This window comes from Oryx dammah, unplaced genomic scaffold (genome assembly GCF_014754425.2).
Source record: "Oryx dammah isolate SB20612 unplaced genomic scaffold, SCBI_Odam_1.1 HiC_scaffold_10, whole genome shotgun sequence".
NCBI lineage: Eukaryota > Metazoa > Chordata > Mammalia > Artiodactyla > Bovidae > Oryx > Oryx dammah.
Window position 1 is genome coordinate 16,591,716 of NW_024070194.1, and position 23,077 is coordinate 16,614,792.

At 40.2% G+C, this 23,077-nt stretch overlaps 1 protein-coding gene across 2 annotated transcripts in view; it reads right to left on the reverse strand.

The window, feature by feature from the left end:
• CTNNBL1 (catenin beta like 1) overlaps positions 1-23,077 on the reverse strand; it is a 161,561-nt gene that overhangs the window by 74,577 nt on the left and 63,907 nt on the right. For both annotated transcript variants that reach the window (XM_040247338.1, XM_040247337.1), the window contains exons 6-10: positions 22,247-22,340; positions 18,920-19,011; positions 9,940-10,012; positions 9,643-9,701; positions 8,002-8,150 (exon numbers count right to left, since the gene is read on the reverse strand). In XM_040247338.1, the coding sequence (XP_040103272.1) occupies positions 8,002-8,150; positions 9,643-9,701; positions 9,940-10,012; positions 18,920-19,011; positions 22,247-22,340 (467 nt within the window). The remainder of the gene's footprint in view (positions 1-8,001; positions 8,151-9,642; positions 9,702-9,939; positions 10,013-18,919; positions 19,012-22,246; positions 22,341-23,077) is intronic.

A 23,077-nucleotide genomic window follows, 5' to 3' on the forward strand; every position in this document is an offset into this window, starting at 1 on the left:
ACAGACTAGGAAAAAAATATTTCCAAAACATGGCTCTGACAAAACTTCTTTCTAGAATAAAGAACACTTAAAACTCAATAACACGACCCAAATAAAATTTAGACAATAAGTCTGAACAAAGGGTTGACTAAACAAAAGATGTGAGAACCATCAACATGAAAAGATGTTTAACAACCTTGTGCGTGCCTATGTGCTAAATTGCTGCAGCTGTGTCTGACTCTTTGCGACCCCATGGACTGTAGCTCACCAGGCTCCTCTGTCCATGGGATTCTCCAGGCAAGAATACTGGAGTTGGTTGCCATTTCCTCCATCAGGGAATCTCCCCAACCCATGCCCCAACCCAAGGGTTCAGGGACTGAACCCATGTCTCTTAGGTCTTCTGCATTGGCAGGTGGATTCTTTACCACTAGCACCACCTGGGAAGCCCTTAACAATATTAGTCATCAGTTATATGCAAATTAAAGCCACTATACACACTCATTCAAATGGTTAAAACTAAAATCTGACTACACTAAGAATTAGGGAAGATAGAGCAACTGGAATTCTCATGCCTTGCTGGTAAGAATATAAAATGATACGATCAGTTTGGAAACAGCTTGGTAGTTTCTAATAGTAAATGTACATTTACTATATGACTTACTCATTGGTGGCTCAGATGGTAAAGAAACTGCAATGCAGGAGACCTGGGTTTGATTCTTGGGTTGGGAAGATCCCCTGGAGTAGGAAATGGCAACCTATTCCAGTATTCTTGACTGGAGAACCATGGACAGAGAAGCCTGGCAGGCTACAGTCCGTGGGATCACAAAGAGTCAGACACAACTGAGTGACTAACACTTTCACTTTCATATGATGTAGTCATTCATTTCCCAGGTATTTTACCCAAGAGAAATGAAAATATATGTTTATCTTAAGACTTTTAAGCAGCTTTATACACGACAGCAAAACAACAGAAAAAACCAATGTCTATGAACAAATGAATAAATAAACATATACTACATCAAGTGGGCTTTAGGAAGCATCACTATGAACAAAGCTAGTGGAGGTGATGGAACTCCAGTTGAGCTATTGCAAATCCTGGAAGATGATGCTGTGAAAGTGCTGCATTCAATATGCCAGCAAATTTGGAAAACTCAGCAGTGGCCACAGGACTGGAAAAGGTCAATTTTCATTCCAACCCCAAAGAAAGGCAATGCCAAAGAATGCTAAAACTACCTCACAATTGCACTCATCTCGCATGCTAGTAAAGCAATGCTCAAAATTCTCCAAGTCAGGCTTCAGCAATACGTGAACTGTGAACTTCCAGATGTTCAAGCTGGTTTTAGAAAAGGCAGAGGAACCAGAGATCAAATTGCCAACATACGCTGGATCACCGAAAAAGGAAGAGAGTTCCAGAAAAATATCTACTTCTCCTTTATTGACTATGCCAAAGCCTTTGACTGTGTGGATCACAACAAACTGGAAAATTCTGAAAGAGATGGGAATACCAGACCACCTGACCTGCCTCTTCAGAAACCTATATGTAGGTCAGGAAGCAACAGTTAGAACTGGACATGGAACAACAGACTGGTTCCAAATAGGAAAAGGAGTACATCAAGGCTGTATATTATCACCCTGCTTATTTAACTTATATGAAGAGTACATCATGAGAAATGCTGGGCTGGAGGAAGCAAAACTGGAATCAAGCTTGCTGAGAGAAATATCAATAACCTCAGCTATGCAGATGACACCACCCTTATGGCAGAAAGTGAAGAAGAACTAAAGACTTTCTTGATGAAAGTGAAAGAGGAGAGTGAAAAAGTTGGCTTAAAGCTCAACATTCAGAAAACGAAAATCATGGCATCCGGTCCCATCACTTCATGGGAAATAGATGGGGAAACAGTGGAAACAGTGGCTGACTTTATTTGGGGGGACTCCGAAATTACGGCAGATGGTGATTGCAGCCAGGAAGGAAAATTATGACCAACCTAGACAGCATATTAAAAAGCAGAGACATTACTTTGTCAACAAAGGTCTGTCTAGTCAAGGCTATGGTTTTTCCAGTGGTCATGTATGGATATGAGAGTTGGACTATAAAGAAAACAGAGGGCTGAAGAATTGATGCTATTGACCTGTGGTGTTGGAGAAGGCTCTTGAGAGTCCCTAGGACTGCAAAGAGATCCAACCAGTCCACCCTAAAGGAGATCAGTCCTGGGTATTCATTGGTAGGACTGATTTTGAAGCTGAAATTCCAATAGTCTGGCCAGCTGATGTAAAGAGCAGACTCATCTGAAAACGCTGATGCTGGGAAAGATTGAGGGCAGGAGGAGAAGGGGACGACAGAGGATAAGATGGTTGGATGGCATCAGTGACTCAATGGACATGGGTTTGGATGGATTCCGGGAGTTGGTGATGGACAGGGAGGCCTGGCGTGCTGCGGTTCATGGGGTTGCAAAGAGTCAGACATGACTGAGCGACTGAACTGAACTGAACTAAGCATAAACAAGAAACACACTACTGATACATGCAGAGTAAATGAACCTCAAAAACAACCTATTGAGTTAAATAAGCTAAACAAAACACATACTGTATGATTCTATTTATATGAAATTCTAGAAAGACAATGGTTGACTGGGGCCAAAGCTGGATTGATGGGAATTGACTGTAAAAGGGATCAAGTAAATTTCAGAGGGTGATAAAAATGATCTATACATGCATTATCTAATATGGTAGCCCCTAGCCATATACAGCCATGGAGTATTTGAAATACAGCTAAATTTCAGATTTAAGTTGAGACAACTTAAAATTTACTTTAAGTTTAAAAATTGATACTTGATTCAGTTACTGGGAAATATTTAAGTATGTTTGGAATAAGTATATTTAAATATGGGAATCTATTTTTTTCAACTGTAAATTGTATGAAATCTAAATAAAAACCAAGTACTTTAATGAAAACCTAGCATTGAATTCAGATGTAAATGTAAAACGTACCCTGGATTTTAAAGAGTTAGTACAAAAAAATGAATGTAAAATAGATTCATAATATTTTTTATTGATAAATAATATTGGTTACTTTTCCCCTTCGGTAACCATATGCTCATTTTCTATGTCTGTGAGTCTATTTCTATGTTGTAAATAAGTTCATTTGTATCATTTTTTTAAGATTCTACATATAAGTGACTTAATGTATTTGTCTGTCTTTGACTGACTTCACTTAGAATGATAACCTCTAGGTTCAGCCATGTTGCTGCAAATGACAATATTTTATTCTCTTTTATGAGAGAGAATATGGCTTTTTCATTATTTTTATGGCTGAGTAATACTCCATTGTATGTATATATAACCACATCTTCTTTACCCATTCATCTGTTGATGGACACAAGTGGCTTCCATGTCTTGGTTATTGTTTAAGTAATGTGGCTAAGAAACACCGTGCTGCGTGCATCTTTTCAGATTACAGTTTTCATCTTTTCCAGATATATGCCCAAAAGTGGGACTGCTGGATCATATGCTAACTCTATGTTTAGTTTTTTAAGCAACCTCTCTTTTGTGGGGCCTGCACCAATTTATATTCCCACTAGCTTCCCACTGTGCTTCCCAGGGGGCATTAGTGGTAAAGAGCCTGACTGCAACGCAGGAGACATAAGAGATGCGGTTTTGATCCCTGTGTCAGGAAGATCCCCTAGAGAAGGAAATGGCAACCCACTGCAGTAGTCTTACCTGAAGAGTCCCATGGACAGAGGAGGCTGGCAGGCTGCGGTTCACAGGGTCACAAAGAGCTGAGCACAACGGAAGCGACTGAGCACACACATACTAGCATGGTAGGAGGGTTCCCTTTCTCCACACCTTCTCAGCATTTATTACTTGTAGACTCTTAGACAATGGCCATTCTGACTGGTGTGAGGTGATTCCTCACTTCAGTTTTGACTTTCATTTCTATAATGATTAGTAATGTTGAAGATTTTTTCATGCACCTGTTGATTATCTTGGCTATCTGTACCATATGTCTTCTTTGGAAAAGTGCCTATATAGGTCTTCTGCCCAGTTTCTGACTGGGTTGTTTTTGTTTTTTTTTAACATTGAGCAGTAAGAGCTGTTTGTATATTTTGGAAATTAAGCCCTTGTCTGCAACATCATTTGCAAATATTTTCTCCCATTCTGGAGGTTGTCCCTTTGTTTTATTTCCTTTGCTGTGCAAAAGCTTTTTTGCTTGATTAGGTCCCATTTGTTTATTTCTGCTTTTGTTTCTTTTGCACTGGGAGACTGACCTAAGAAAACACTGCTATGATTTATGTCACAATGCTTTGCCTGTATTCTCTCCTAGGAGTTTTATGGTGCCATGTCTTTATCAAAGTCTTTAAGCCATGCTGAGTTTATTTTTGTGTATGGTGTGAGGACAGGAGAAGATTTTCTGAGCCTAATTTCTTGCATCCTCTCCTATCTAGGAAAGCAATAAAATCATTAATGGAGACATCTGCTCCTTGTGATTAGCAGCAACACTCTGCCAAAATGGTACACGTATCTCCCTTCACCAAAATTACATGTAAACTGACTTCCCCACTTCCTCTTCAAAGCAGTTCTCAGAGCTATCTGAGAGGCTGTCTCCCAGGCTACAGTCCTCATTTTGCCCCAAATAAAACTTAACTCACAGCTCTCATGTTGTGCGTGTTTTTCCATCTTATACAGTATCTTATATCTTCCTTGTGGTGAAAATAAAGGTATACACATTTGTCAAAATCAAAACTATATACTTAAAATGAGTGTCTGATTATATATCATTTATGCCTTTATAAAGATGATAAAAGTATTAAAATTGAATCATATATATGTATGTGTGATGATGTGTGTACATAAATGTATAAGTGACTATCTTGTTGGTAATGATTTCTTATCAATAATCAGAAACATAAAAAAACTCATAGGCTGTGGACATGCAAAATTCACTGTTTCTCTTAACAGTCAATACATTAAATTATATCAGAGTTATTTAATGTCAGCCTCCATCACGACCTATTAAGTTTCTTGAAGGCAAGAATCCTGTCTTGTTCATGTCTGTGATAAGCCTAGCACTGAACACAGTAAGTGAACATAGCACTTTGTCAATGTTTTAATAACTGCAGAGCTGTCCCAGACAATTTATAGAGTCTAATTCCAACAAAATCCCTGGAAATTTGGAAATGGAACTCCCTCCCATTTTTCAGATGAAAAAAGGGAGAATCAGAGGGCAGAAAGATTAGAATAACTCACAAACATCCAGAACTAGTCATTGAAAGAGCTGTGTTCCAAATCCACATCGCCCTTAACTCTAAACCCCATTCTTTAACACTACACCATATTGCTACCTCTCCAGGTGGGCATTTCATTAACTGTTTGATGAATGCTTGAATTCAAATAAAAATCAGTATTTAGGGGCAATGGAACCAGAGGAATTTTCCTGAACTTCTAGTGTTATAGCTGCATAGTTTTTAAATGGGTTCCCTTGAGACAGAGAGCAACTTGGCAGCTCTTGCTAGAAGATCAGGAAGGATGGATCTGCTAGGGAGAAACAACTCCTTCCCAATTAAACTTCTCATTTGGGAGTCTGAAGAAAAAAAAAAAAATCACACAGAACAAAGAGCATGGGAAAGAAAAAAAAAGAAATGCTGAATCTGCTGATACAGCTAATTAATATAAAAGAATTAATATAATAGTAACTTCAGCATTCAAAAATGAAAAGTTAGGAGATCCTAGAAAGGTGCTATTTCTACATCTTTTAGAGCTTCTTTTTAAATTAGGCTCCCAGAACCTCAGCATTCCTGCTTGAATAATCCATACTTCTGGTTATTTATTCAGCTCCCCACTGCTGCACATTTCCAAGCCATATGCTACAGGAATACATCACCTCATATTTGCACTCAAACATCCAAAGACATTGGTGGTTCAGACCTTTAAGAAACTTAGAAGAAAGTCCCTATAGAATATAGTTTTAAGGTTAAAAGGCCCAGGAAGCCAAATGCATCTTCTTTATATGTGCTTGAGAGAAGGTGGGTCATTTCAACAAAAGGACAGGCAATTAGAAGGGTAAAGGAGATAAACAAACAAAAGACTCAAGAGAGTAAAGCCAGCAAAAATCAGTTGAACACTAAAGGCCTCTGAATAATTATAATGCCCCTCTCTGTACTTTAAAATAAATTTTTAAAAATAATTCCACCAAGGAAGATTTTTCAATCAATCCAAGGTCTGGTACACACTGGACAAACCAAGAGGTCTACTGTGCCCCTGGGCCTACACAAGCCTATAAAAAGAAGATGTTTTTGAAACACATACCCTGATGATCTTAAGTACAAAAATAGCTTTAAGCACAAAAATTTGTAGAATCTGTCACTGGAGAATTTTTTATAACACAAAACATTGGAAATAACTACAATATCAATAACAAAGAAGGACCAAGTAAGTTATATTCCCTTAGAGTCATCATTACTCAATTATTGAAAACTGTCATGAAGATTATGTCACAACATGGAAACAGAATGTTAAGTTAAAAAAATAAACAGTACAGAAAATTACAAGTGTGATAGGCCTAAAAAGCTGTTAAAAATGTACAATTTCTGTACAAGCCAAGCACTTCACACATTACCTTATCAGTGCTTTAACAGTTTTGTATGTCTATATTCTAAGTTATATTTAATAGATATGTATCAAATTTATTAAAAAATTTTTTCACTGAAATTTTCAATCTATCCAGATATGTTTCAAAACAGCAGACTTGGGCTCAGTTTCATAAAGAATAATCCCATAATGCTCAGTCCTCCAACCAATCAAACATGCTCTTATATCTCTCAATTTAAAAAACTGACCATTGTCAACTAAACACCCCACTCTGGTTACCCCTTCACCCTATATCTCTAATCCACTTCCAAGCCAGATTTCTCAAGAATTATCAATTACAAGCTATCTCCCATTTACTTTCAGATTCTGTGAATTACACTAATATGAAACCTACTTTAAGTATTTTAAGAAATGAATGCACAAATAATAAGATATGAAAGTGAAGTGAAAGTGACAGTCACTCAGTCATGTCCGACTCTTTGCAACCCCATGGACTGGAGCCTGCCAGGCTCCTCTTCCATGGAATTCTCCAGGCAAGAATATTGGAGTGTGTTGCCATTCCCTTCTCCAGGGGATCTTACTGACCCAGGGATCAAACCAAGGTCTCTCGCACTGCAGGCAGATTGTTTACTGTTTGAGTTTTAAATTAGACCTAGATATACAAGGAAGGAATTATCAAGAAAAGTTCTAGAACTGTCTTGGACATTTTCGTATCTCCTATGCTAGCCACATGGCAAGGTACAACTCATTACTGAAAATAATATATAATGAAAAGTATGTATAAATGAAAAATAGAATTACATTCTGCTGTCAATAGTAAAGTATGTTAGTCGCTCAGTCATGTCTGACTCTGCTATCCCATGGACTGTAGCCTGCCAGGCTCCTTTGTCCATGAAATTCCCCAGGCAAGAATACTGGAGTGGGTTGTCATCTCCTTCTCCAGGGGATCTTTCTGACCCAGGGATTGAACCTGGTCCTCCTGCATTGTGGGCAGATTCTTTACCATCTGAGCCACCAGATTTTCATCAATAGTAAAAATATGGACAAACATATGGCATAGATAAGTCTACATAAGATAAGAAAATTGGGCTAAGTTTAGAAATTCACATAGGGCATGTTTAGAAATTAATGACTAGATTTTCCCAAACCAACACACTATGAGAAGGAACAACAACAACAAAATTTCCCTTCAATGGAGTGGTCCTATTACCAAATGACATAATAGGGTACAAATAGACAAAAACATACTCCATATTCATCCAAACTAACTTCAGAAAAGACCATACACTCACCTGAAGACTACTGTTTTATATATCTAGGAAACTCCATGGAATAAGAGACCACAGCCAGCTACATGTTCTTGAATCCAGGCTAACAGTGAAGAGTTGGACAAAAAGAGATGGACAGCTAGGACATGATAGGAGATGAGAAGCATACCTTAGCATGAGATTCATCAGCTGAAGACCCTCGCCTTTTAGGAAGCGCTCACGATTAGAACTCAGCATCAGGCAGGAACAGAGGGAATCAAACAGATTTTCCATCATCTCCTGCTCCTCAGCTGTGCTAGGATTGTGTCTTTTAAACACCTGTCAAACAAAAATATCAGAGGGCACAGAATCATAAGAGGTCTTTTCATCAACCAGCAAGCAACAATTTCCGAAGTCTGTCTACTCCAATAACCCTACAACGGAAGAAGCAGAGCCCTATCAAAGAAAATTCTCATCTGTTTCCATTTTAGAGAAACTGGGCTTTCTGATTCACAGGTATTAAATAAATGGCTATCATGCAAAAACAAAAAACAAACAAAAAAACCCACAACAACAGTAACAACAGAAAACCACCCAACTGACCATTAGGTTCAGGAGTGATTCATAGTTCCAAGGAGGCAGATTTAACAAAAGCCAACAAAACCTTTTTATTATGAAACATATTCACTGACAGAAAACTCTATAAAAGACATATACAGATAAATGAGTAAGGTGAACACCCCTGAAACCATCACCCAGATCGAGAAACAACTTTGCCAGCTACCCCCACCCCAAAGCTCTCCATTTGGCCCACCCAACCACAACACGTTTCTTCCCCTTCTAAAACAAACCACAGTTCTGAAGGGCAAATCTTGGCCCAAAATAAGGAACAGTTTCCTAATCACCAGGGCTAACGAGTGGCTCTAAGTCGTGGGAATGGCTTCAAGCAGTTTTTATCTTTGCCAGAAATACATGGCATGTTAAGAGGAAAAGCTCTTAACAGTGTATGCATACCCATACAGTCTACTACAAAATGATCAATCTTATAGGAACAGGACTAAGCACTTTCCCAGAACTGGGAAGAGATTAACATTTCAAAGCTCTATTTTTTGGGGTGAAGGCCAAACCACTCAGGCTGCTGGCACCAGGATGGAAGCTGTATGCAAACTGATATCTCAGACACTCCCAACACTCTAAAGATTTTATCCAAATGATCTATTTTCAGTCTTGGTTTTGGAATAGCACAGATGAGACTGGTTAGGAAAAAAAAATCTTAACAGTATCTTCTGAATGCCAGCAGAACATTTCGACGGGATTTACATTTCCTACATGAGCAAATGGCAATTTCTAATTTCTTTGTCCAGCCTCCAGTGCCACATCCTCCCCCACCCTCCTCTCTGACCTCTATCCTGTGGCACTGGAACTTGACATGTGAAGCTTAGCTGGATCCTAAATGAACAGACTCTAATTTAGTGGTAAACAGACAGAAAAGAAAGTGAATAATCTTGAGAGTGGGTCAACTGAAAATAATGTGGCATTCTTGGCTCAAAAATATATACTTAAGTGGGAAGCACACGTCTTTGGGACTGACAAACATCAGGAGACTGAGAAAGTCCATACCAGATACATGGTGCTATCTGGTCATAAAGAGCAAATGAACTAAGAAAGGAGGCAAACCATGTGCCTCCAGTGTGACCTGAAGCCTGCCAACACGTCCCATATGGCTTGCATCACATGGCTGATTCCTTCCCACAATCTCCAGCTCCACCTCCCATTTAAAGATACAAGCCATGTATCTTCATGGCAGACAGGAAGCATAAGAATTACTCACGGATAACTGCTGAAGAAGCACATCGATTCCATCCAGCTCCCCAAGCAATTCCCTGTTTTCTAAAAGGGGGAAAAAATAGAAGAAGAAAAAAAAATGAAGCTAACTGTCAGATTTTACAGCCGTCTAACACTGATACATCAGCAAACAAAATCAATACAGCTTGACAGAGTACAAAAGCTGCACAGAGAGCGAGAGGGAGAGCAAGGGGATGCCAAAGGCAAGAGAGCTTGCTGTCATGATCTGAAACAAGCCTGGCTCCTATCCTAACAGAATGTCAATACCGAGAGGGAGCCTCACCATCGTTGTCCTGGAGCAATATGGCCAGCACTTCACTACAATACAGTTTGTTGGCATCGAAAGGCATCTTTGCCTGTGGGAAAACAGGAGAAAGGAGAAATATGTTAAGGGTCCTTGTTTCTTTCCCCAACAATTTTTTCCACAAGTATTACGATCTGAGTTAGAGAGATGGAGAAGTGAGAACAGGAAAAGGTAGGTTATGGGTAAAAAAAAAGTCTGTCTCTGCTCTCAAGAGACCAGACTCAAGTACAACGTAGTAAAACCATAAACAGCATTATGTACACAGCGGTCCTCACACTTCTAATGCCCAGATACAAATGTCACCTCCTCTGTGAAGCTGTCCCAGACTCCCCATTGTGAGTCTAGGGACTATGGTCGAGCACATAATATGTACTCAAATGCAAAGTAGATGAATGAAAGTTTTTAAGACTAAAATCTATCATGAAGCTTCAGTCACGAGTGACGGTCATAAAATTAGGCTGTAAATTAGCCTATGGACAGATGATCAGAGAAGCTGAAAAGAAAGCCAGTTCTTATTTAGATTAGCTGAATATCTTTGTAACAAAGTAGTTCCTTTTTGGATTTTTAATTTTTTTTAATGCTAAAAATTTAATTTGAAATCATAAACCTATCTGCTCGTGGGCCATAATCTGCCTACTATTTAAAAAGGAAACCACATTAAATATGCAGAAATGTGTGAATATTTTAACACCCAAATTACTACCCACAATTCTTTCCCTGCTGCATGCTCTGCTACTTGGAGTCGCAGAGGGGACACACGCACTGCAGAGCCCATCTTTCACGGTCACCCACATCGTTGCTCCTGCAGCGAGCCTCGAGCGCCTCACCATTAACGATACCCCGTGGATAAAGGGACACAGAGAGGAGCATGAGCCTCATCGATGTGTTTTTATTTACTGGACCCTCGATCCTCAAAATGCAGGCACAATAACAGCTGTTAATCAGCAGCAACCCTGCTACCTATCCAGGTTTTTGAACTGAGAAATAATTACTGTACCTGAAAAGGACAAGGGAGGTGTTTATCTTGAAGCTAATACCGCCATCCCCTTAGCACTATTCACAGTTCTGTTTGGACACTGATTTTGGACTTAAGAAGGAAGACTGGCCCCTAATGAAGCAATACCCAGCATCTTTTCAGTTCTCTCTGCACGTCTTCCTCATCAAGCCTAAGTGCACCCCACAGGGCTTCAGGAGGCTGACCAGGTATGAACCATCTCAGGTGAAAAGATCTGTAGATACAAGGTCTTACGTGTGCTGACTGCAAGGTATGCTCCCTGGGCAAGCTTAAGGTCTTGTTTCAAGAAATTCAGTACAACAGCCAGTGTTTAAATGCAAACTGTGGTATTTTCCACTTTAAGAAAAACAGTTTTATACAAATCAAAACACAAAAGTGAAAAGCCAAGGGGTGAGTATCTCTATCAGAATGAAGAATCTGCTAATAAAATCACTCAAATTATTTAAGTTATGAATACTGCTAGTTTGCAGACAAAAGTCTGTCAAGTCAAAGCTATGGTTTTTCCAGCAGTCACGTATGGATGTGAGAGTTGGACAATAAAGAAAGCTGAGCACGGAAGAATTGATGCTTTTGAACTGTGGTGGTGGAGAAGACTCTTGAGAGTCCCTTGGACTGTAAGGAGATCCAACCAGTCAATCCTCAAGGAAATCAGTCCTGAATATTCAGTGAAAGGACTGAGGCTGAAGCTGAAGTTCCAGTATTCTGGCCACCTGATGCAAAGAACTGACTCATTGGAAAAGACCCTGATGCTGGGAAAGATTGAAGGCAGAAGGAAAAGGGGATGACAGAGGATGAGATGGTTGGATGGCATCACTGACTCAATGGACACGAGTTTGAGCAAGCTCTGGGTGTTCATGGTGGACAGGGAAGCCTGGTGCACTGAAGTCCATGGGTTTACAAAGAATCAGACATGACTGAGCAATGGATTTATATATTTACTGCTAGTTGAAATGATTTAAGCCATACCAACTTATATGCAGCTTTTCAAGGGTCAAGGTTCTTGGTTCAAACAGGATACACTCAACTGAAAGAAGCCAAAAGATATCAGGCCCCTGGAGCAATAGGCTTTCTGTGGTTCCAATGACTCTTGGACTTTTACTTGATTGTATAAAATTCTATCTCCAAGGTTGGGGGGAAGGTTTCCCTCTTTTCCCAACAAGTTATTTATTAGGCACTTGCTAAATGTAAGACAAAAAATTAAACATGACAGCAAACAGGTGAATTTGCATGAACCAGATCCACTTAGATCATTTAAAAGATTACACTGAATTAAAATTAATTTTATCAAGTAATACATGTATATTTAAAAAAAGGACATAAATCTAGGATCAGACACACCTAGGTTTCACTCATAAGCATGCACTATGTATGTAACCCAAAGTCTGCAGTTCCCAAACCATGCGTCATCGGACACCACATTGAATCCACAGGGGATTCCAAGGATTCACAGTATTTCCAAGAAAAGCACAGTGAGATCTGACATCTGTGGAATAGTGAATGCATTAACCATTAGCTCCAGGCACTGTTTTCTTTTGATGACATCCTTTCTTTGACAGGCTGGCTGTGGGTGGTTACTATGATAAAAGACCTGTGTGAAAATCAACGTGGAGAAGAAACAAAGATGGTGGTGTTCGATCTGATTCCAAAGTTTTAGAAGTCGGGCAGTACTCAAAATGAACACACATCTATCGGTAAGTAGTTGTGGTATTTAAGAATGAAATAAAAAATATATTTTAATCCAAGCATCTAATCTAACTACCTTAAATGGGACTATTAGGTCCTTTTTGGCATAGGACCTTATAAAAAAATTACTGAGATATTGATGGCACCATAAATTAAAAATGGTCATCTATGACTGAAGTAATATTCCTGGTCTCAAGTTTCTTTACCTGTAAAATGGAGACAATAAAATAACATCTTCTCTGGAGGGTTACTATAAGAATTAAATAATATGGAAGTTGCTGTTGTTTAGTCACTAAGTTGTGTCTGACTCTTTTGCAGCCCCATCGATTATAGCCTGCCAGGCTCCTCTGTCCATGGGATTTCCCAGGCAAGAATACTAGAGTAGGTTGCCATTTCCTAATCCAGGGAATCTTCCCAACCCAGGGATTGAACCCAGGTCTCCTGCACTGGCAGGCAGATTCTTTATCACTGAGCCAACAGGGAAGCCCAATATGGAAGTACCTAACACAATATGGAAGTATTAATAACCTCAGATATGCAGATGACACCACCCTTATGGCAGAAAGTGAAGAACTAAGGAGCCTCTTGATCAAAACGAAAGAGCAAAGTGAAAAGTTAGCTTAAAACTCAACATTCAGAAAGCTAAGATCATGGCATCTGGTCCCATCACTTCATGGCAAATAGATGGGGAAACAGTGGAAACTGTGAGAGACTTTATTTTTCTGGGCTCCAAAATCACTGCAGATGGTGACTGCAGCCATGAAATTAAAAGACACTTACTCCTGGGAAGGAAAGTTATGACTAACCTAGACAGCACATTAAAAAGCAGAGAAACTACTTTGTCAACAAAGGTCTGTCTAGTCAAGGCTATGGTTTTTCCAGTAGTCATGTATGGATATGAGAGTTAGACTATAAAGAAAGCTGAGCACCAAAGAATTGATGCTTTTGAACTGTGGTGTTGGAGAAGACTCTTGAGAGTTCCTTCGACTGCAAGGAGATCCAACCAGTCCATCCTAAAGGAGACCAGTCCTGAATATTCATTGGAAGGACTGATGCTGAAGCTGAAACTCCAATACTTTGGCCACCTGTTGCAAAAAACTGACTTATTGGAAAAGACCCTGATGCTGGGAAAGATTGAAGGTGGGAGGAGAAGGGGACGACAGAGGATGAGATGGTTGGATGGCATCACCAAATCAATGGACATGAGTCAAAGTAAACTCCAGGAGTTGGTTATGGACAGGGAGGCCTGGCGTGCTGCAGTCCATGGGGTTGCAAAGAGTCGGACATGACTGAGAGACTGAACTGAACTGAACACATAGTGGGTGCTACACGTTTTTCAGATGACCAGGATCAGAAATATCCAGGCTAGAATCTCAGTTCTACACATTAGTTACTAGCCATGTGATCTTGGCAAAATTACTCTGCCTCTCTAACCTGCCTGACATCTCCTACGCTGAGTGAAACTGTGGGCTTTATGGGAAAAAAGGAGACTAATCCTTCATGTCTAGCCAAAGACAAAAGTCACCAAGGAAGTTTTATTTCTGTTTAAATCTCACTCAGCGATGACAGTCTCCAAGCCTGCAAAATACCAAACTGCCAAATTACAAGGACATTTAGTCAAAATCTGGAGGAGGGAGAATTCATTTACCAGGTACCTTCTCTTGGATTTTGCAAAGTTACCCAATGGGAGTTGGAGCTTCTGGGGCTCTCCTCCATCCAGGAGCCTGGTGATTCTAAATCTTTCAGCTGTCAGAGTAATTACAGAGTCGAGCATAGGTTTGTACTCGGCACACGCCAGCCCTGAATAAAATTAAACTTCACCTTTTGGGGAGCTGCTGCTTTTTTGGAAAGTACAAGACAATTATGCTACCACCTGCAGCCAAAAGCTGCAAATTATTTCTGCAGCTCACCTCTGGTACCTGGGGCAGGTTCAGACATGGCTTCAGCCCTGTACAATCGTCAAAGCAATCTGTGCCCTACAAAAATCCCAATTCCTGGTAATAAGAGGCCAAGGACTTAACATCAACCAGTTGTACATGTAGTATACTGTAGCCAATTCTCAACTCATGAGCTCAATGCTGAATATTGCAACTGTTTCTGAAGCAATGATTTCATAGGGAAACAAAAAGGAATCTTAATTTTGTTTCTTTAAAAAAGAAAAAAGTGGTATTATTTGGTATTATTTTCCATAGTACACAATATCCTACTAAGTTTGTATTCCCCATTAAAAACTGAACTGCTTACTTGTTAAACCTTTTAATGCAATCTTATGAAATGGGTTTTATCCTCATTAGCAGCACAAATTAGTAAGGTTTCATTTAGTCAACGAAAAAAATCCATACTCTTGCCTGGAAAATCCCATGGATGGAGGAGCCTGGTAGGCTGCAGTCCATGGGGTCGCCAAGAGTCGGACACGACTGAGTGACTTCACTTTCACTTTTCACTTTCATGCATTGGAGAAGGAAATGGCAACCCATCCAGTGTTCTTGCCTGGAGAATCCCAGGGACTGGGGAGCCTGGTGGGCTGCTGCCTATGGGGTCGCACAGAGTTGGACACGACTGAAGCGACTTAGCAGCAGCAGCAGCATCTCTCTATACTGCTAGCTAGGCTACTAGTACCAAAAGGAGACTCACTAATGTGCCATTCACTTAGGGGTTACTCAAGGACTACTGAATAAACAATGGGAATAAACAGTTAGGTCGAAAGGTTTTATAAAGCAATGTAAACATAAAAGGGGTTCTCAGACTTCAGCATGCATCAGAATCTCCCGGAGTGCTTGTTAAAACACAGATTGCTGGCTCCACTCCAAGCCGGGCAGATTTAGTGAGTCTGGGGTGGGTTCAAGAATGTACACTTCCAACAAGCAGCCAAGTAATTTTGACGTTCCTCATTGGGAATCACACCCAGAGAACAACGGGGAAGAGATGCACATATGATGGAGTCCTAGTCCTTGTTGTTAAGGAGTTTAAGGGTATTTGGAGAAAGACCAGGAGCACACGTAATAATATGAAAGTCTTCCAGGTGATGAAGTAAAGATACTCCATGAGGGTATGTTTCATACAGCTATAGGCATATGTTAGAACCCAGATCTGCTAACTCCCAGAAGAGAACCAACAAGAAAAGAAAAAAAAAGATTGATACTCAGAAAAGAAAGAGGGCAGTATGGGCAAAGTAGTGCTATGCAAAGAGTACATGAAGAAAGTCTGGAAGCTTAGGTTTTAATTCTAGTTCTATCTCTACCTAGCTACATGAATTTGGGCAATCTTAATTGCCTTAATCTCTATAGGTCTTGATTTTTAATTTTTTATAGAACTTATAAGATTCCTTCCAGTTCAAAAAATGGTGGTGGCAATATGGAAGAGTAGGGGTTTAAGTTGGTTTAAGAAGGTTATGTACAATTTAGAAACATATAAGGCAGTAGTCATTCCTGGTGGAGGGAGGAACAGGAACAAAGACATAGACGTCAACAATGTTGACCTTTGCAAAGGGGGCAGGTAAAGAGAGGCATGTCTGAAAACTAAAAGGCCAATGTTTCAAGACTGAGAAATGGAAGGGTCAGATCAGGCCAGGTTAAAGGGCCTTAAAAAGTAGGCAGAGATGGTGGAATCTGATGCAGAGGGCATTAGTATCACTGTAGGAAGGTTCTAGAACAGGGAATGGTATAATGAAAATGAAGTTTTAAATTAGTCTTGGAGTATACTGAACAAAAAGAGGTAACAAAAATGCTCACATTTCTAGAGACCAGCGGATCTTATAATTCATTGTACATTTATAACCACACGTGGAACATGTCTAAAATACACTGAAGACACAGAGACTAAGAAAGTACGTCTGGGAATTTGTATTTTTTAAAGTTCTACTTGTGAAAGTAACGATCTGGGTCCATCATTCACTCTGATTCACCAAGATGGTTATGATGATGAAGATTACAGTAAGCACTTGTCCAGATTATGAGAAATAAGAGCAAGGCATTGCTTTTAAAGACATGCCTTCTTGCTGGCCTCACCCTGAAACAGAACTTTGATTAATGTTCAGGTCAGCACAGAATTTTCTAAGAATTTTCGCTTACTAGTAAAATAACCAAATTGCATTTTAATGGTTAGATACCCCCAAATTTTGAAAAACTGTTTTAGAGATAACAACATGGCTATTTGTGCCCCGAGGATTGCATAAACACTACACCTGAAAGGCAAGAGTCAAAAGCTTGCAAGACGGCCAAATGGGCCTCTTTATTACTCTCATAAGAGTAATGGAATCCAACCAAACACCCAAAGGTCTCAATTTCCCCTCCTGTTACCAACTCATAAAAAGACCGTCAAGTTTCAACAACTTTCAAAAGGCAGAAGAAGCCGGATATTCTAATTTAACAAAGATCCCTGATTCAGTACCAAGCCTCAAGCAACTGGGAAAAATTGGTCCTGACCTCACAAAGACTAAAATTATTGGATTATTTTGTATAAAGTTGCAGCCTCAACCTGTGGCCATCCCATTAAGACTCAGGTCCCTGCCATCTAGCCCATCACCTTGACTCTATGTTTTACTTTCCTCTCCCCTACTCCTCACCCCCAAAATGTCTCACAGCTTAGGAGAATAAAGTTTTGTTGAATATCGAGGAACGAAGAAACTGAGGGGGATGTGACTGTAATTACATGGGGAAACCAAAGGACATAGATTCACGAGAGGAGGTCAAAAGGAAGCTGCAAACATGAAAATGAGTGAATTAACCAGACTTGACTCTTTCCTGAAAGGAAAGGTGAGGACGTGTGTGTGTGGATAGGCAGGTGCAGTCTACTGAACTACGTACCAAGTTTATGCTTATACCAGCAAGCGTGCCCCTACCCACTGATGAGAACATACAGGCTAGCTGAATGTCCTCAAGTCATGTTATGTAAGTCTATGTTACAGATTTAATGGCAACAAAGGGTTAAATGAGAAGTATTTGGGAAGACCTAAATTGTCAGAAAGAGAGGGAACCATGTGGACATATGATATCTTAAGCAGAATCTTCCTCCTCACCGCTGCCAAGACAGTGGTGGTGGTGGTCGGGGGGTGTGGATAAATTGGACCTGATGCACCTCAGACTTTCTGCATCTCTATGACCCTCTGGAGCTCAGCAAGGCCAAGACTACCTAAAGAATCATTCCAGCCACAAACAAGTGCCTCTTTCTCACTGAAAAGCTGGGAATCCTTGCTTGCCCAGAATATTTCAGTACTACAGTGTTATGTAGTTCCAAACCTCCTCCCATCACGTCTTTGGTTAATACTATCCTGAGAGAAGCCCTTACCCCTCCCTTTCCTCATTCACTCTATGGTACAGGCACTAAATGGTCAAAAGATGGTCAAAGGACCATGCTAACAAGGAAAGCGAATGAAAGATCCAACAGCTCAACAGATCAAAGAATGAGCCAGCAGAAATAGGAACAAAGGACATAAATAGGAAGCTAAAAGAGATGAATACAACTTGCTAATAAGCAGGTGAAAGCCAATATTTGTCCTTGATCTTAAAATTCCAAAATAAAATAAAATGCCAGTTTTCACTTATCAAATTAACAAAATTTTAAGTTTGACAATGCCCAATATTGCTAGAGGAAATAGACATCTCAACTCAGTGGAGCAACTGATAGAGGACAATTCTGCAAAATTTACCAAAAATGTTAATGTGCATACCTTTTAATGTGACAATTCTATTTCTAGAAATTTATCCTACAGATAAACAGACACAAGTGTGCAAAAAAAAAAAGTGTGTGTGTACATGGGGATACTCACTATTATTATGCTGTTTTAACAGCAAAAAAACTTATGAACAGAGGATGGTTACATTAATTTGGCACAACCATAAAATGGAATACTAGGCAGCCACTAGTTCAGTGAAAAAAATCAACTTGCAAAAGAAAATAATGTATAATTCTATTTGTGAAACACATAAACACACACATACACTCCTATTTACACAGACAATTTCTGGAAGGATAGATAAAATATTGTTAACAGTGGCTGTCTCTGAGAAGTGGAACTAGAAGGAATCAGCAGAGGGGAACTTCTATTTCCAGTATAAACCTTCTGTACTACGTGAATTTGTGTTGACAATATGTTTATATTATTTCTGGGGCTATTAAAGGCTATTTTTAAAACAAATGGAAGAAGAGAAGCAAAGAAAGAGGTAACACTTGCCAAAAGATTCCCAAACGAGATCACACAGCACAGGAATAACAACCTGTGCCAATGACCCAGCATGAGCCATGCACACAGGAAAGATTTACCTTCAGCCTCTTCAACAGCCACTGCAGAAGACCCTGCTGGGCGGCCTCTGTGCACATCTCCGGCCGGAACTCGGCCATGTTTTCCACAATAGCTGCAAAGAGACAGACACCAGTCATTTCGGGAGGGCAACTTTGTTTCCATCTGCAGCCTGCTTCTCATGCCAGACATTATATTCCTCTTCCCGCTTGCCTATATTCCTCCCAGCCAGATGCTGTGTTGTCATTCTTAGATTAACTAGGGACATGCTATGTTTTTTTTTTTCCCCCTTCAAGTTATGTTACAAGTAAAACTCATAACTGAACCTGTCAGAATTCACTAAAGGAATAGTGAAAGGTTTTCTGCTGTGTAGAACACTACAGCAGAATCCACAAAGTGTCAGTATCTGCCTCAGAAGGCCCTCTTGCCGTCACAGTACTACAGTCCCCAAGACCTGTGATGGAAGAGACAGGGGGCTAGGCAGAAGCCTTATAGGGAAAAATCAGTGGACGAGTTCAGAGCCTCTTCCTCTCCTGATTCACCCACTTTCAGATCTCTTTCTTCAGATACTACAAGGGAAGCAAGCATGATCTTCTTAATTGAACAAAACAAGGTGCATAGACAGGAAAGGCCATGCTGGCAGAGGTAACTGTCAGGTACTCAGAAGCAAATATAATCGGTCCTGCTACCTCCTACCACAAGCACATTGCTGTTTAATAGAAAAATTTTAAATAAGGAGGCAAAAAAAAAAAAAAAAGTGTATGATTATGAGACTAAAAAAAAGGCCATTAAAAAAAAAAAAATTACAGACTTCCCTGGTGGTCCAGTGGTTAGGAGTTGACCTTCTAATGCAGGGGATGCAGGTTCAATCCTTGGCTGGGGAACTAAGACCTCCACATGTCACAGGGCAACTAAGCCTGCTTGCTGCAACTAGAGAGCCCATGCACTGCAACGAGAGTCTGTGCTGCAGCTAGGGAAGCACCTTTGCACCGTCGAGAAGAGCCCACATGCCACTACTAAGACCTAGCACAGCCAAAAACAAATGCAAACTACACAAACCAAACCCTCATTCTAATACATTCAGCGCCTTTCTTTCCTTCAGGTCCCTGCTGCTCCCCATGCCAGGATATGTTTCTACCAGAGAGCACATGGAGCTCTGAGCTCTCTAAGCACAATGCCCACAGTCTTCAGGAGAAACAGCTGAAGGAAGCAATACATCTCTTTCCTCCTCACTCTTCAGCCCATGTCGGCCTCGCCAATGGCTACTTAAAGGATGTCCAGGCAGCCCCCGGGGGAGCAGACACGAAGCTGTGAGAGCAGAGTAGCAACGAGACCGCTGGGAGATGGAGGTCATTTGAATACCTTAGATTACTTTTGACGTTTTCTAAGAAATTCGCTCATTCTTTTTAATCTCCAATGCTTTTATCTTATTCTGCTTATACTTTAGGTGGCTTTCTATTGAACACTAGAATAAAATCCAAACATCTTGCCAAGGTTTAGAAGGTCTTTCATAGTCTGGACGAACCTACTCCTCTGGTCCCATCTCCTACCATCTTTACCTCTCTGCCACAGCACATCTCTAGTCTTTCCCCAAAGCCCTTAACCACTCCTGACTTGACAAAGGATATTGCCCTGCCTGAGGGTCTGGCTCACATTTCTCCATCAAAATGCACCTCTCTTCATATTCAGCCTCAATCAGCTACCTGCTCCTACCCAGCCATTTGGAGACCCTTCCTCTTCTCTTCCGTAGGGCTCCCCACTGACTCCTATTATACTCCTATTACAATACCCTGTATTATCTCTCCTTTCTGTTCAAGATTTTCCCATCAGTCTGATTCTTAAGAGGAACTGTGCCTAATTCATCTTTAATGTACCCAGTGGCCTAGAACAGTGCCTGATGAACATCACATGCTTAGCAGGGAAGACAGGGGTGAATCTCCTGAGCTGCTGGTAAGGGACCAAGTTGAAACTATACAGATCTTCGCAGATTGACAGGCTGGTGCTTTTCCCATTACATCAGGCTCTTTTTATAAACAGTCCGTTAAGACTTCTGATAAGCCTTCTATTCAGCGAAATTCAGCATTAGGCTAACAGATGGCAATGCCAAATTCTGGCTCTAGACTACAGCCAACCCCCAGATCACAGACTGTTGTGTTCTCTCTTCTCTTACTCCCTAGGTGCTATGTCTTCCTCCTTCTTTATGATAATTTCCCAGTAGAGAGTATAAAACTACAACAGAAATATGTGGTAGACACAAAGGAGCTGGGAGAAAATCTAACCTCATCAAAATTTCTACTTCTGCTGGGCCTTGTTCATTTCTTAAGCTCTGCTTACAGATACGTCACCTTTGGTTTTATAAGACAGCAAATGGTGATAAACAGCACTACTCCAAACTATAATTTTAAACAGACTATTGGTTAATCAACTTTGCAGAGGGAAAGACTGGGGAGACTTGAGGAGGGGGAGGGGAAATATTGCAGAAGAATCTACTTAAATGAACATATGATAAAGGGACAGCCAAGTTAACAGTAATATTGCAACTCACAGTTTACACGGCAAAGTACACAGAAGAAGGGAAGGAAATATTAACTCTTTTTCAAATAAAATGTCCTATAAAGGCACAGGTGTACCTTTGAGATATTGTGGGTTTGGTTCCAGACCATTGCAATAAAGTGAATATCAAAATAAAGTGAGAATCACATGAATTTTTTGGTTTCCAAGTGCATATAAAAGTTATACTTACACTATACTGTAATCTACTAAGTGTACAATAGCATTATGTCTAAAAAACAATATGCATACCTTAATTTAAAAAGTATCGTATTAGTAAATAATGCTATCTATCATCTGATAATGCAGGGTTGCCACAAATTTTCAATTTGTAAAAATGTAACATCTGTAAAGGACACAAAATGAGGTATGTCCACTATACACAGTGGTTCAAAAGTTTGTAGTTCCACTGAAGAGAAATGGGAAGAAAAACCAATAGAAGGGGATTCAAAAATCCTAAAATATATACTTTCCAAAGGAGAAAAAAAAAAAAAAAGAATCCATCCTGCATAGACTTCATCCTGACTTAGAGGCAGAGGCAAAGGCCTATTCAGAGAAGCCAGCGGTTTTTGTCCAGGAAGGTCACCTTAGTGGATTTCTGCTTTTATTACCTGCAAGCCCAACCAAAGCAGCAATTATATGAAATTTACACAAGGGTCTTCATTTCTGAACAGGCAGTTTGGGAGCAGAAAAAAGGAAAAGCCTCTGGCTGTTAACTCTGTTACAAAGGAAGAAGGAAATGAGTGCCAACCTCCAAAACAAACAAAACCTCAGGAAGTGCTGGCCACTCTCCCCCTTACCCAGAGTGTTGTGGACGCCGTCCGCCTCTTCCTTCACAGACTCGTCCAGACGCTCCAGATTCTGCACGAGCAATGCGACCACCTGCCCGTCCACCTGTGCATCAGGGAAGCAAGAGAAAGGGGTACATGTCACAGGATGGTCCCCAAAACGTTCCCACTCCTGTACCCCCTTCTCTACAGAACAAGCAAAGTAAACAGCCTCCACTTGTGGTCTGCAGGGTGCTTTCCCATCCCAAGATCTCTTTGACCTGGAGGCAAAGAAACAGCAGGCCTCATTATCCCTAACTTTAGATTGAAGCTTAAGGGCCAAGGTAAAATCCAAGGTACCAGTGAGTGAGTTACATGCTAGCACTTGAACCTAGGCCTTCTGAAATCAAGTCGTGTGCTCCTTCTACTGCTAGAGAGTATTGAAACACCTTAAGAAAATGCCTTCTCAAGTCACAAGTCATTCAAGTGAGAAGCACATTTCTCGACTACAGCACCAAGAGATATTCAGCTGGGAAGTTTACTTACCGTATTTGACACTGATCTCAAAACTTCAGGTTAAACTCAAACCATTTCTAAGCTTCCATAAACAGGCTTTTATGAAACTATTACCTTTGATGAACCTCTGACACCTTCTCAAAAAGAATCTTAACATAATAAAATGCCTTATGTTTTATTACATATAATGCCTAAAAAGCAATTTTATTTCTCTCATTTGATTCATATAACCACATACCACTTACAAGAAATTTTCAGTAGCCATGTCATACAGATGATATTCAAGAGATTAGTGACCTGGCCAAGACCACACGTTTACTAAGCAGTTGCAGCAGAAGCAAAAACCAA